Here is a 16850-nt window from a genome sequence, read left to right as displayed (position 1 = left end):
AGTAGATATGTAGGTAAGGTAGGTACGGAGATAGATAGACTGACAAACAGATATTCAGACAGACAGACAGATAGATAGACCGTCAGACAGATAGATATATAGACATATAGATAAATACACACACACATACACATACACATACACACACACACACACACACATATATATATATATATATATATATATATATATATATATAATACATATATAGATACATAGATAGATAGACAGACAAGAGACAAACAGACATAGAGAGATCAACATGAATTGATACGACCAATAATAATAGGTGGTATAAAACAATTTTTAATCCAATGGTAGTTTTTGTGTTACATTTGAAACAAAGGGTTGATTGGACAGCGATAAAAACATGAAAAATTATTGCAACTTGATGATGATGGTGATGATGATGGTGATGATGATGATGATGATGATGATGGTGATGGTGGTGGTGATGATTATGATGATGATGATGATGATGATGATGATGATGATGATGATGATGATAATAATGATGGTGGTGATGATGATGATGAGGATGATGATGATGATGGTGGTGGTGGTGGTGGTGGTGGTGGTGGTGGTGGCGGTGGTGGTGGTGGTGATGGAAGTGATAGCATATTTAGTGCATATTTGCAACAAATAGACATTTTTTTTTCTATTTCTCATTTGATATTAGTTTAAAATTTGGCACAACTTAACATGCATATAAAGTCATAGAATTTGTGTCAATCTTAATCATCTACGTATGTATCAATAAGGCCTGACAATGACAAGACGGCTTTTAACGGAGGAAAAAAACATGACAACTATATGATAATGTGTGTGGCAGACAAAGGAAGAAAGAAAAATACAAGAAAAAAAACTTGAAAAAAAAGAAAAATCAGGTTTCCTCGAAGAAGACCTTTATTTTTTTATTATTTTTTTTTTTTTGAAAAAAAAAAGGGGGGGGGGGGGTAGGGAGGATTGTTTTCTTGTATTTTTCCCTCTCTTTTGTCTGACACTGTTTCATACACACTTTTTAAAAAGATCTATATCTTACACCAGTGCCTGCTCTCTAATAACTAAATTTGACATTTTCAAAAAGAAATATGACAGACAACAGCTTCAACTCTCAACACAGACTGGTTCATCCATTCCATAACATAAGCTTTTTACCAATGTCACCAGACATAAAAAGACTATAAATACTCATTTAGATTTAAAATGACCTATATATTTTTAATGCTTCCCTTCTTCAATAGTACTGACTTGTTACTAGTATCATAATAATAATAATAATTATCTGATGACTTATTCTTTAACTGCGTAGATATAATTTGTATCAACATAAAGAATCCAGGGTAAAATCAACTTATCAGTCCTTCAATCAGTCAGTCAAATCAATCAATCAATCAACATAACAATCAATTAAAATCACTCAATCAAATAATCAATCATTATCCAATCAATCAACCAATCGATCATCATCCAATCAATCAACCAATCGATCATCATCCAATCAATAAATCAACCAATCAATCATCATCCAATCAATAAATCAACCAATCAATCATCATCCAATCAATAAATCAACCAATCAATCATCATCCAATCAATCAACCAATCAATCATCATCCAATCAATCAACCAATCAATCATCATCCAATCAATAAATCAACCAATCAATCATCATCCAATCAATCAACCAATCAATCATCAACCAATCAATCATCATCCAATCAATCATCATCCAATCAATAAATCAACCAATCAATCATCATCCAATCAATCAACCAATCAATCATCATCCAATCAATAAATCAACCAATCAATCATAATCCAATGAATCAATCAACAAATAACAATGGAATCCGTACAAATCAACCCTTGTAAAGTCAATTTCTACTTAAAGTCAACACTTCTTGTTTGGCCTACATTTTCTGTTCTTTACAAGAGTGTATTTCATTGATAATGATAATGGATGAAGTTAACCCTGCTTAAAACCAACCAATCTTTCTGGTCCGGGGATGTTGGTTTTATCGGGATTCCACTGTAATCAGTCAATCAATCAATCAATCTGTCAATCAACTAATCAATCAATCATCAAATCAATCAATCAACCTGTCAATTAACTAATCAATCAATCAATCAATCTATCAATCAACTAATCAATCAATCAGCAATTCAATCAATCAACCAATCAATCAATCAGAAAATCAATCGATCAATCTACCAATCAAACCTCTGTCCCATCGTCACCAGGGACTTGGTACTTCTGTGACAAAAGTGTAAAAATCTGCTCCAGCTTCACGATACGGTGTTGTCTCTTGGCGCCGCATCCTTTCTCCCCCCACATAAGAAGTAGGTGGAAGGCAGGGTTGACGATCGTGTCCAGGTCGTTATCCAAAGACGTTATACCAGTCAAAATACCGTTCCCAAACACGCGGTACATCCCATACTGCGACGCTACAACTCTCGCCGTGTCTAAGTGGGTCAGTAGAACATCGATAGCCACGCCCACTGGGTCTAGCCCCTCCTCCCACGACAGCTGAGAAACTGCCATCACCATAGACTCGACGTCAGGACTTTCTAGAAGTTGTGCTACCGGAAGTACGTAGGGAACGCTGATGTTATTCAACGGTAAGTCGCTGCTTCCGTCTTTCAACGACGCAAACGCTGATTTGAGTTTGGTATCGAACAGGTAAGCACTCGCCGTGTGATTTTGTCGTAGGATGAGCCACGTGTCCTTCAGGCGTATTATCTGAGCCGCACTCATTCCACCCATGACTGCACTAAAACTAAACAAATTTCCTAGTTTATATTTTAATTCAAAACCCGTTTGAATCCAAAGGCTGAGCATTTTGGCCCTTTCTGTGACTGTCTGAGAAGACATGAGAGTTAAAACGACGAAAAGACGAAGGCATTCCCATCGTTCTATCACATCTTGACGCACTTGTGTTCCTTGCGGAAGCGTCAAGAGCTCAAAACCGGATGTAATTCCCATTCCAAGATCTTTGGCCGAGACTCCTTTCATAATATACAAGTCGTGCTTTGTGATGTGGATGCCAATTATTTTTGGAGATTTGCTCAGAAGAATGGCTTTGACATTTTTGAGAATATTAGCATCCAGGACTTTGTGATCTGGGGGCAACAAATGGGATTTGAAGGTGTCTGGGTTTATTGCACTTTTGTAAGACTTTGGAGGGTGAGTGATTCGACGAATCTCCAAGGTATAAGCATCGGGAAATTCCGATTTTTCTGAGTCATCTGCAGGGTAATCGTAATCGGTGTTCGAATTTTCAATGACTGTGGAATCAGTATCGGACCCTGATCTGTCTCTGGCTTTTTTCTTTTGTTTAGATCTGCTGGGCAGAGTAGAATATCCCTTTGCGTTGTTTAGATTGTTATCGTAGTCGTAGACGTAATCGTCTTCATCGTCGTCGTTATCGTTATTACCCTTCCCTCCTCCTCCCTGAAAAGAACGACTTCGGGCAACGATACGATAGGATGGAGACGGCGGGGTTTGGATTCCCTCGGGAACAAGTCCAGTGGAAAATTGGGGCGGGACTCGCGATGGCGTCATATTGTTGCCACCATTTTTATTGTTGGCCCCAGACGTGTCAATGGATAAACCAGTTTTGTTGAGTCGATTTCCACGTCTTCCTTTCTGCATTGCCTGAGGTTGGTTCTGAGGGTTACTGCTACTACTACTACCATCGCGGATTGCACTGTTGAGATTTTCTTCTGTAATTCTACCAAAACCTTTTGAGGTCTTTTCCGTCAGCAACCAGCTTGGCCCTTCTTTAATTTGGCCGTAATCGGAATAATCTCTGTCGTCATCGTCAACCTGGATGTTCCGAACGACGACTGTTGGTTTTTGTCTGTACTTCAGGGACGGAACACGACTAGGCTTGGGAGGAGGGGCGGCGGATGAATCTGTGTTGCCGGAAGAAGGGAGTGGTGGCTGCTTCCGGTTAGACAACGAGGAAGATGAAGAAAGTTTACTTCCGCTTCTTCTTTGGAGAGTGGTAGATCGGCGAACTGGTGGAGTTGATGACTGGGAGACGTCTGTTTTGATATTATTGTTATTGATATTTTTGTTATTGCTGTTGTTGGGGTTATTATTGTTATTATTGTCTCCATTATTGTTTATCATGTCGGCAGAAGTAGGAACGCCCGAATTGCCGACAAGATGTTTTGTGGGAGTAGTAGATGATGCCGGTGGAATATTGTGATGCGATTGAGGGACAGGCTCGTTGATGATGGGAGCGCTTCCCGAACGCTGGTGAATAGAGGTTGGTTTTGCGTATCCGATGTCGCTTCCGGAACGTTGATGAGAAGGCGTAGGTTTGGCGTAGACAGCTGTGACATCGGCATGTTTTGACGACGTGTTCAAATTGCGTTGGCGTCCTGGCTCGCTCTCCCCAGGAGGGATGAGTTTGATCACTGGAAGACTGTCACAACGATCAAGTGATGCCGATCGACTGTCTCTCACGCCACGGTCATTTCCTTCTATATCTCCTCCGCCATTGGTCGAAGTAACACTCAGGGCAGGATGGCTTCCGGTCCAAACCACGCCCTTCCGCTTCATGGCTGGGCTGTTATCCGGCGTTATAAATGGACTCGATTTCGGACTATGGGTTGGAGGGGTCTGGCAGACAGAACTGATGAAATTGAAAAGAGCTCCGTATTTCGTGTCGTAGTAACTAAGAGGCATACATCGAGGCTTGGGGTTTTTCAAGATTGCACCGGAAGCGAGGGTTACAGGTCTCTCTGAATTTTGATAACAAACGATGAGCTGTTGAATTGTGGGAAATGACTCGTCTTCGAATTTGTAGGAAAGGGGAGGTAACTGCCCGGGTGCACAATTTCCAACGATTGACGTGATCATAAAATTCAAGACAGTTCCTTTCCATTTACAAGTCACGACGAAGTCTCCGGGTTGGGAGATGCAGTCGCGGACGAGAAAATCGCCGTTTTCTTTAATGACTGTCTCGGCGTGTTCTCGTGAGATGTTGCCGTGATACCAGGATTGGGTTCGAAGCTCGGACGGGTCGCCGGCTAGTTCTTTCTCAAGATCAAGTCTGAGTTTTTCCTTGGTGGCAGCGAGTTCCTGAGGGTCTGAGATTCTCAATGGAGATACAGGGGGTTCCGGTGCGCTGAAAAATCCAAAAGAATGACAAGATAATCTTTGAAGTAAAAAGAATGTTTGTTTTTAAGGGTTTTACGGTGCTTGCAACACATTTCGGTCATATCAGCGCCAGGAGAAAAAATAATGAATAAAATCTAAATAAAAATGAATAAAAACAATTTCTTCATTTTTTTCTCCCTCAGTTGATGTTTTAAGGGCATATCTCGAGAAAAGAAAAGACATATCTCGGGCGTCAACCGCAGTGAAGTGCCAAAACGAGGAATGGGGACTAACATTCTATTCTTGATTTTGATAATTAAAACAAAATTCTGACAGCAAGAATAAATAAACAAATAAATAAATAAATAAATAAATAAATAAATAAATAAATAAATAAATAAATAAATAAATAAATAAAGCAATCGGAAACAAAACGAAAATAAATACCAATATGGTCTACGTCGCTAATTCAAAGTTTAGTTGTAAAACACCGTCGTACTCTGAAAAAAAAATACACGTATTAAAATTTTGGCCAGAAAACTTGCCGTTTCTATATCGAACGATCAAAATGACATGCATCTTGGCCAAATAAAAACAAGCTCTCAAACCTGGGACTACGCGCAACGTCGGCAACGGATGGTTTCAGACTCCGCGCAAAGTAAGCGAAGAGTGATTTGAGAGTTTTTGTCCAGATGAATACAGGATCATTTTAATCGGTCGATATTTATTTGAAGGACGAGTTTTCTGGCCAAAATTTTAATTAAATACGTGTTTCTTTCCAAAGTAGGACAGGATGGTAGAATTAGATGGATGTTGACAAAATCACTAGTATCCAACCTACTTGTAATTGGGTATCCCTTGGTATATCAATCCTTGTGATCTCTGGGGTCGCCCTGGAAACAAAAATGGAAAGAAATTTACAGAGATAATACGTATTTAGAAAGAATTAATGCAAGGTTGAGAAAGAAAAAGAAAAGAAAAGTCAATTTGTCAATTTACTTATTCATAACTGGCGAAATAACCACGACACGACTACTAGTGCAACCACCACCACCACCACCACTACTACTACTACTACTACTACTACTACTACTACTACTACTACTACTACTACTACTACTACTACTACTGCTGCTGCTACTACTACTACTACTACTACTACTACTACTACTACTACTACTACTACTACTACTACTACTACTACTACTACTACTACTACTACTACTACTACTACTACTACTACTACTACATCCACTACTACTACTACTACTACTACTACTACTACTACTACTACTACAACCACCACTACTATTAGTACTAGTAATAACAAGAGATGAAGTGAGTAGGAAAGTGCCAGAAGACAATAGAGAATAACAATTTTTCGCGGCGGTGATATGGGTTTGAACCCGCGACCTTACTGGTACCACACTCCGCCTGGCCGGTGAAAGCGTAACTCTACCGTATGAGCTATCCACAATCCCTAAAAAGATCGTCTCTAACTCAGGTCATTATTAGAGCTCTCTCTCACCGACTACTTGAGATCGCGGGTCCAACCCACACAACCTCCGCGAAGTTACCTGGCCAGCAATTAAGGTTAAAAGCCAATATTCTCAACACAAACATATAACATAGAAACAATTGAGACATTGAGGATGCTCCGGTATTTGGAGTGAATTTTTAATTCAGAAAAGTGAGTGGAGCAGGCACTTATGTTGGTAACAACAAGAGATGAAGTGAGTAGGTAAGTGCCAGAAGACAATAGAGAATAAAAATTTTTCGCGGCGGTGATGGGGGTTTGAACCGGTTATTAGTACTAGTACTACAACTACTTCTACTACAACAACTACTACTACTACTACTATTACTACTACTAGTGTAGTGGTAGTCGTAGTAGTAGCAGTAGTACCACCACCACCACCAACAGCATCACTACCACCATTATCTTCATCTTCATCATCGATGACGATGACGATGATGATGATGATGATGATGATGATGATGATGATGATGATGATGATGATGATAATGACGAAGACGACGGCGACTACGACGATGATGATGATGATGATGATGATGATGATGATGATGATGATGATGATGATGATGATGACGATGATGATGACGATGATAATGATGATAATGATGATGATGATGATGACCAACCCTTGTCATATTTATCCCTGAGAATTCTCAAGCTGGAGACAATCTTGGCCCTGTGACCGCCATGACGTATGCCGATGTCTTTGATGTCTGCCTCTGTCGCTGTCAGCAGGTCCTAGACAAAGAAATTAGATGGACAGTATGAAATGTGACTCACCACATCTATACAGTATCATGTCACAAAAAAATATATTCAGCATTGTTGAAGAAATTAGAGAAAAAAACAAAACAAAAACAATTGGTCCAATATTGTGTTTTCGTAACTATCTTCTTCTTCATCTTCTTTCTATTTATCCCGCATTTTGCAGGGTTGCCATAATTAAATACCAAATCTCCACGCATCTTGGTTCATAGCATCATCTTCCTCCAGGCCCAGTACTCTCATATCATCCTTTACCTTATATACATCCATCTAGTCTTTGGGCTTTCCCAAAGCTTTTGAAATGTGGTGTTTGAGAAGGATGCAGAGAATATCGTATACTGCACACAAAACGAACGAAGAAGTGCTAAAACAAACATACCAACAAAGGAAACTAATGCCCTTAATAGCGGATCGACAACTATCCTTTTTCGGACACATAGTAAGGAAAGATAAGAATGAATACCTGGCAAGTTGTGGAAAAATACCTGGTAAACGCGCCCGGGGGAGACAAAGAAAAACACTCATAGACCAACTGAAGGGCTTCACCAACCTAACAATCCAAGAGCTGTTTGAAAAAGCAAGAAACAGGGAGGAATGGAGAGAGATAATTCATGCAGTATCCGAAGCCTGGACCAGGCATGGAAGCTAGAAGAAGAAGAAGAAGTCTTTGGGCGTCCCCTTTTCCTCTTTCCCCACTAATTGTAGTAAGCCCAATACTTTCCTTCCCACGTACGAGACTGTACGTTCCCTGTCTCTCGTCTCGTAACGTGTCCGAACCATTCCAATCTATCTGTTTTCATAACTATATTGCCCATTAAAACGTGTGTGTTTTGGGTTACGTTGGCAATTCTGCCGTATTCTGGGGACCCCCCCCCCCCCCCCCCAAAAAAAAAAAAAAAAAAAAAAAAAAAAACAACCATCCCCCCTCCCAACCCCCCCCCCCCCCCCAAAACAAAAAAAAAAACAAACAAACAAAAAAAAAACACAACAACAACAACAACAAAAAAAAAATAACAAAAAAACAAAACAAACAACAACAAAAATAACAAAACAGAACCAAAATAAAAAACACACATAATAGATATTTTGTCCAGAAAACTAGATAGTCCATCTAATATCGGTCGATCAAAATGACCCTCATCTTGTAAAAACTAACTCCTCAACTTGAGACTCTTGAGACCTCAAATGCAAGGCGTACTATAGATAACAAAAACAAGTGAGGGAAGGAGGGAGCAGTGGCGTGGGATGCTTACAGTATAAGGTGGTGCCAGAATAAGAAGAAAATGACTTTAAACGAGCTATATTTGTAAATACAAAAGAAAGAAAATTATTTAAAGAAAAGACTTACTCAAATAAGTAAGAAGCGGTATTTACCATTTCTCACGTTTATTTTTTTTTAATAAATGTTATAATCTATTTTTAAAAGATGGATGCTGTGCCAGGCACCAAATCAACCAATATAGCCACGCCCCTGGGAGGGATGGGGGGGGGGGGGGGGGGGGGAGGACGACGATGTTTGGAACAATCTTCATGTCTTTTATTAACTGCTTTGATACGTACTGTATCATACCCAGCCTTTTCGGAGTTTCACTGTAAGAGATATAAACTTGGCTCCTAGTCGCCTGGTGGGGGGGGGGGGGGGGGGGGGGTACAGGGAGGATAAATAAAGCAGAGGAAATACGCTACAGAAATGTTCATATTTACTTACATATGCGCACACACACACACACACACACACACACACACATGCACACGCACAGAGAGAGAGAAAGAGAGAAAGAGAGAGAGAGAGAGAGAGAGAGAGAAAGAGAGAGAGAGAGAAAGAAAGAAAGAGAAAGAGAGAGAGAGAGAGAGAGAGAGAGAGAGAGAGAGAGAGAGAGAGAGAGAGAGAGAGAGAGAGAAGCAGATATATTTAACAAATTCCAACAACACGGAACTAAAACAAGTGTCAGTTGAGTGCCCTATCCATTGAGCTACTGTAGCTTCCCACACTCACAGCCACTCTTTTTCAAACACCACTTAGATCTCACAGATTGCAAGTTGTATGTGAGTGTGAGTGACTGCACGGACATAGCTAGTTATTTGTTTGTGCAAATTCGTCAATGATGCAAGGTGGCTCATTAGGTCTAATCACGCCACTTGTTGCTAATTGGAGTGGATGCAATTTATTATCATTAAGGCCTGACTAATTAGCCTGGTGGAAATCTGATCCGGTCTGGCCTATGAAACCCACAAGGGGGGGGGGGGGGGGAGGATTGAAAGGAATAAAGGAAAAAAGAGAGCAGAGAAATAATGAAAAAAAGAACGAAATAAATATAGGCAGTCAAACAAAACAAAAGTATCTAAAAGTCTGAGGATACTGGAAGAAAAAAAAAGATACAAACAAAACCAATAACTACAGAAGGAAACACAAAGCATGATTTGTTACCATACTCAATTGATGCTATGCATTTAGGAAAAAATACTCACATCATCTACTAGCCAAATCAAACATACCAACACACACAAAAAACGCATGTAACCTTTATCGTTGATATAGTCTGATTGATATAATTTAGTGAGAACTAATCACTAACAGGCTGTCTAAAAATAATAACAAAGAGATGAGTGACTTTAACTTCGTTCCTTCTATTGACATTGTATTCATAGCCCACTGTTTGGACCCGCTATTATCTTGGAGGGAACAGTTTACTGAAAACTCACTTTGGTGTTTTTGATTGTTTCTTTTTCGATGACTACTACTATGTTACTAGTGTGCATCTGTGTGAGTGTGTCTATGTTAATATTGTATTGTTATAAATGTGTAACCAAATGACAAATTGCCACTTTTTTTTAGGACAATAAAGATGTATTATTATTATTATTATTATTATTATTATTATTATTATTATTATTTATTATTATTATTATTATTATTATTATTATATATTATTATTATTATTATTATTATTATTATTTTATTATTATTATTATTATTATTATTATTATTATTATTATTATATTATTATTATTATTATTATTATTATTATTATTATTATTATTATTATTATTATTATTATTATTATTATTATTATTATGTCCAGATATGATGAAGTTCCACACGAATTTATCAATCCTATCACTTCATTCAATTCATCAATACGTTGAACGCAGGCTTTTCAAAAATTCGTACTTACCGTATTATATATATTATAATATAAATTGTCACTCACATTACATGGCCAAGACGTTCGTTTCTGTGGCTTTCGTCCACGTCTTCAGTCGGCATGTATATATATATATATATATATATATATATATATTATATATATATATATATATATATATATATAGATACCGACATGGTGCGGTGTATCCGACGTGTACTTATCTGAAGATAAAGAACTGAACAACAATTGTGTGTGAAAGGTGCCAGACAAAGAAAGAAAGAAAAATACAAGAAAAAAAAACCATCCCAAAAAATCAGTCTACCTCGACTGGGAATCGAACTTCATACCTTCTGATTACAGGTCAGACGTGCTACCAGGTAGAAGGTCTGAGGTACTATCCCCCAGTCGAGGTCGACTGATTTTTTTGGGATGTTTTTTTTTTTTTTCTTGTATTTTTCTTTCTTGATTTTTCTGACACCTTTCATACACACTTGTTCAGTTCTTTACCTTACACCGGTACCTTATTTGAAGGTTTGATTCCCCAATTCCTTACGGGCTCTTTGTTGTATTTGGAAATATCCAAAAAAAAGTGTTAAATGACGCAAAATATTACAACAATGTTAATCTTGGCCCATAAGTGAGTTCGGATGTCAGACACGTCTATCTTTAAACGTCGGGTGTGTTATATTATTTGATTTGCCTTTGACTAAAGGAGACAACCATTGATACATATCTACACTGTACAACTCTAGGTGAGAAATTAAGGAGCAGGCACTGATAAAATAAATAAATAAAATTCCCTTTATTCATCCCCAAGGGGAAATTTGTCTTTAGGGTCTTTAGGGTCTATTCCAAGGGAAGACTGGAATAACCCAGGCGTCAGCCGCAGAGCAGCGCCGCAAAGTGAGCTAGGGCGAGGTGACTTGCTCAAGGCCACACAACGCAGCGGCGGATGATTGAACTCGGTACCTTTCGGGTAGGAAGCAAAGACCGTACCACTTAGCCACGCTGAAAAAAGTGTGAAGATTTGTTGTGATGGCTTTTTTCTTGTATTTTTCATTCTTACTTCGTCTGGCACTGTTTCACACACACTTTTTCGAATTTTTAACGTACAAAACGTTTCAATCTTTCAATCGTTCAAAGTTATTTCTATCCCCTCTGTCCAACCAACATTGATAAGGTAAATACGTCTCTTAATTAATGTGATGGAAGTACTTTATGATAGACTAGCCAACTATACTAAACGGACGGTGGTAAACATAAATTTGTAGCTGACCACTCAAAAAATAAAAGTGTCTAATATTCTTGGGTTATGACATCGTATTAAATTAAATGTCTTTAAAAACTTACTTCAGTTTTCAAGGTCGCAGTCTAGCCGTGCTCAAATCTTGTTAGAAAAAAAATGTCATTATTTAAAATGTTCACAACCAAAACGGTGGAGAAAAACTTGGAAAATCAGCACAAAAACGGTCACTTTTAAATTAATCCTTTTCAACCAACCGTGGATAATTCAAGTAGTCAGAAAATGTCAACATCTGAAATCAATTCTAATTAAAAGCCCAAACCACTCATCATTTATACTTTTTAAATAAGTGTTTTCCCCAACGAGTAATAACGGTTATTTCCATCAACGTCAAATTACAAAAAATATCGAAAGCTATATAAATAACCGCCAACTTATCTTCTATTAGCAAATGAAGATTGTGTTCTGTTAAGAGCGAGGAGACCAAAAAAGAAATACTATTTTTAGAATGCCCTAGTTAAGAGTCAAATTTGAAAGAAAAAACCCCCCAAAAACTAACAAAAAAAAAAAAAAAAAAAAAAAAAGAAAGCAAAACACTGTTGACCTATGAAAACAAAAGACGGTTGATCTCTCTCTCTCTCTTTCTCTCTCTCTCTCTCTCTCTCTCTCCCTCTCTCTCCTCTCCTCACTCTCTCTCTTCTCTCTCTCTCTCCCTCTCTTTTCTCTCTCTCTACCTTCTCACTCCTCTCTCTCTCTCTCCTCTCTCTCTCCCCCTCTCTCTCTCTCCTCTCTCTCCTCTCTCTCTTCTCTCTTCTCCCCCTCTTTTCTCTCCCTCTCTCTCTCTCTCCTCTCTCTCTCTCTCTCTCTCCTCTCTCTTTCTCCCTCTCTCCTCTCTTTCTCCCCTCTCTCTCTCCTCTCTTTCTCTCCCTCTCTCTTTCTCCCCCTCTCTCTCCTCTCTCCTCCCCCTCTCTCTCTCTCTCCCCCTCTCTCTCTCTCTTTCTCCCCCTCTCTCTACCTCTCTCACTCCCTCTCTCTCTCTCCCTCACTCCCTCTCTCTCTCTCCCTCTCTCTCTCTCTATCTCTCTCTCTCTCTCTCTCGAGTTGTTAAAACACGGTTGCCACAAATATACTACGCAAAGCACTTTCTCTATCATGCGATCTATTTTTGTATTAACCTTGTATTCTTCTAAATTACTTATTATATTTCCCTCTACCACAGTTTATTAATAGATTACAATGTGTTACTATTTATAGTTAAATGATCTAAGCTCCAAATCATTACCTTATCAACGACAGCTATCATTATGTCATCAATACGATTTGAACATTTTCAACTGTATCGGATTCAAATTTATTCGTTTCTTTAATATCCTTTTGTTTCTAAAGTAAGACGTATCGACCCCTGTTCTTTTTAAACAAGATCAACTGTGTTTCACTTTAGTTAGAAAACTATAGATAGTACGCGCTTGGCTAAGAAGCTCATAACATTGCCATCCGGAAGTATAACGGACCAACACACAAAACTGTGTGTAATCATGAACGTTTATAGTCGGGTTAATACAGTTCAGTGAGCATTACTCATAAACGCGGATGGCAAAAAACAATAACAAAGACCAATGTTACGTCATCTTCGAACTATCTATAGGCCAAATATAGATAGTGCTATTCAAATAATTAAACAAATGTGAAAAGTAATCAACAAAAATGAATAAATTATAATTATAACAGCTTTCAAGAAGAACAATTTACTCAATACGGAACGTTTCGGACTCGAAACCCTTCTTCGGCCAACAAAAAAAAACAATAACATAAATACATTACTTTAAAAAAATAAACAGGTAGGCGGTGGCAAGTCCTTTCTTTACAGACTTTGCTATAGATGGGTTTTGATCCTGAAATGTTCCGTGTTTGGTAATTTGTTATTTTTTTGAAGCTCTTATATCCATTGGTTGTTTATTACCTCTCTACAGTTCACAGCTTAGCATCTTTGTATCTCTTTCAATATGTGAAAAGTCTCAAACCTGACACATTAAAGGAAGTCCTAGGTTGGAGACGGAGGGGGGGGGGGGGGGGGGGGGGTCCCTATCGATAGTTCGAAGTTGACGTCACTCAGGTCTTTGTTATGGTTTCTTGCCATCCGCGTTTATGAGTAATGCTCACTGAACTGTATTAACCCGACTATAAACGTTCATGGATACACACAGTTTTGTGTGTTGGTCCGTTATACTTCCGGATGGCAATGTTATGAACTTCTTAGTCAAGCGCATACTATCTATAGCTCAGTTGGTAGAGCACTCGCTTCACACGCAAATGGACCACGATCCCGGGAGCAGTCGAGGTTTATCCCCCCCCTCTTCCCCCCTCCAGTCCACCCAGCTGTAAATCAGACCCAATGAGTGGGACTCACATTGATACTATTCGTTTAGCCCCAAATCTCATAACATCCGCCAGCCGATTAATATAACGGACCAACACACAAAACTAAGTGTAACCTTAAACGTTTCGTTATAGATAGTATGCGCTTGCCTAAGAAGCTCACAACATTGCCACACGGAAGTATAACGGACCAACACACAAAACTATGTGTAACCTTGAACGTTTATAGTCAGGATAATACAGTTTAGTGAGAATTACTCATAAACGTGGATGGCAAAAAAATAATAACAAAGACCCGAGTGACGCCAACGTCATTCTATTTATACAATTTAGTGAGAATTACTCATAAAAATGGCTGGCTAAAAACAAAAACAAAAAGATAAATAATGGGGACTTTGTGATATAATAAAAAAAACTTGGGCATTTAGATAGCGCAACATCCACTGAACGTGCTCAAAGCGCTTTACAAGGGGTCCCTGACCAACAGCAACGCTTAACATGTAGAACGAGACATGACGCCTATTAGGCGATATTATATTTTTTTTTCCGACAGAGACAACGTTGTTAAGGGCCAGGTAATCATTTTACACCTGAGTACGATGAGAGAATATGAGTAAAGAGCCTTTTCCAAGGACTGAACTATTCGACGAAAGCGAGTGTCATACCACTAGACCACATAGCCGCACGTTTTGATGAGCCAATCAACTATAGACAGTATGCGCTTGGCTAAGAAGTTCATAACATTGCCATCCGGAAGTATAACGGACCAACACACAAAACTGTGTGTATCCATGAACGTTTATAGTCAGGCTAATACAGTTCAGTGAGCATTACTCATAAACGCGGATGGCAAAAAACAATAACAAAGACCTGAGTGAAGTCATCTTCGAACTATCTATAGAGTGCATGCGTTCTACCCGGTTTTCTCTTGGGCCCAGTTACCTTTCAATATAGATAGTATGCAGATGACGTCACTCAGGCCTTTGTTATTGTTTTTGCCATCCGCGTTTGTGAGTTGTTCTCACTTAACTGTATAGATAGAATGTTCATGGTACACAGTTGAGTTGTCCTATACTTCCGGAGGCAATGTTAATCTGGCCAAGCGCATTCTATCTATAAGCTGTTGACTAAAGTAGATCAATCAATTTTATGATTTATTAATACACTTAAGAATCACGAACAATTCCAAACAACCGCGATTACGTGCAAAGAAAAATACGAAACTTCACGCTTCTGATGTAAATAATTTGTATTAGTATTATTAGATCATGTCTTTTTTTGGGCTTGTACACGAAAAAAAAAAAAACACCTCACAATTAGACTAGAGAGATTTAATCATATAATTCTCTCACAAGCCTTGTCAGAACTTAACAGAGGAGTTCTTTGTTTTTTATGTTGTCAAAAACTGCGTAGTAACAACCATAAGCTCGTGGGTTTGTAAGACTTGAAAGGTAATGACAGGGATGCTATAATATCATAGACTTAGCATTAGAGATACCACACGACTAATGAAAGGGATGCTATAATATCATAGACTTAGCATTAGAGATACCACACGACTAAGCTAAAGCATATTATAATATTATTATAGAAGACATCGCTCGGAAATGTCTTGTTTATTAAAATGTACCAGATAATCAAAACTCATTCTAAATATAAAAACCGAAAAACAATGGTTATTATAGCCCGTATAAACATCTAAGCAACAATTATGTAATTTTAAAATTTGGCAATAAATCTAAACTCGTCATTTAATTATCGATTGATTTAAATGACCCTCATCTTGGTAAAAATTCTCAAACCTGAGACTTCGCGAAATCTTTGATAAAGTCCCAAAAATTACTTTACACGGTACAGCAGGTTATCTGGTTAAAATGCAAGTATCACAATACTGATATTATGCCACGGAACTCACCAAATTTCTTGGTAGGGTATTTTATTTATAAACCAAAAACACAAAGTAATAAATAAAACAATCTGACAACTCAGAATCGGACAAAGCAATCAAAGGAACTTGTGTATCCAATAACTATGATGTTATAATAATGTAATATAATAATATAATATAGCATAGACACGGGATTGAAGAGAATATATGATATGATACAATATGATACTAATTGGGAACTAGCTTACCTCAAGGAGACGTTCAAACAGGATTGGAGAGGGAAGCGGAAGGCGACACTTACTTTGTTTACATTAGTGTGATTGTGTGTGTGTGTGTGCCGTGTGTGCGTGTGTGTGTGTGTGTGTGTCGAGTGTGTGAATTGGAGGAAAGAGAGTGGAGAGAGAGAGAGAGAGAGAGAGAGAGAGTACGTGTGTGTGTGTGTGTGTGTGTGTGTGTAAATTGGAGGAAAGAGAGTGGAGAGAGAGAGAGAGAGAGAGAGTACGTGTGTGTGTGTGTGTGTGTGTGTGTGTGTGCAAATTGGAGGAAAGAGTGTGGGGAGTGAAGAGAGAGAGAGAGAGAAAGAGAGAGGGAGGGAGAAGAGAGATAAAGAGAGAAAGAGAGAGAGAGAGAGTGTGTGTGTGACAGAGAGACAAACAGAGAGGACAAAAACACACACAATACATACATGCATACATACATACATACATACATACATACATACATACATACATACATACATACATACATACATACATACATGTATGCAAACATACATACAT

General features: G+C 38.4%; 1 protein-coding gene across 24 annotated transcripts in view; it reads right to left on the bottom strand.

Moving 5' to 3' along the window:
* Positions 1-286: 286 nt before the first annotated feature.
* Positions 287-16850, bottom strand: part of LOC144979842 (breast cancer anti-estrogen resistance protein 3 homolog) — a 155959-nt gene continuing 139395 nt past the window's right edge. For 19 of the 24 annotated variants that reach the window (XM_078927031.1, XM_078927030.1, XM_078927029.1 and 16 more), the window contains 3 exons: positions 7277-7388; positions 5955-6006; positions 287-5141 (listed from right to left, as the gene is read on the bottom strand). In XM_078927031.1, the coding sequence (XP_078783157.1) occupies positions 2219-5141; positions 5955-6006; positions 7277-7388 (3087 nt within the window). In that variant the 3' untranslated portion in view covers positions 287-2218. Of the gene's footprint in view, positions 5142-5954; positions 6007-7276; positions 7389-11914; positions 12251-15349; positions 15694-15985; positions 16323-16850 lie in introns of those variants that run through there. The other 5 variants (XM_078927045.1, XM_078927046.1, XM_078927047.1 and 2 more) reach the window with 5 other exon arrangements.

Source organism: Berghia stephanieae, chromosome 9 (genome assembly GCF_034508935.2).
Source record: "Berghia stephanieae isolate SIO BIC M18660-M18661 chromosome 9, UCSD_Bste_1.3, whole genome shotgun sequence".
Taxonomy (NCBI): Eukaryota; Metazoa; Mollusca; class Gastropoda; order Nudibranchia; family Aeolidiidae; genus Berghia; species Berghia stephanieae.
The sequence above is the reverse complement of the archived record's forward strand: the minus strand, read 5'-3'. Positions and strand labels throughout refer to the sequence as shown.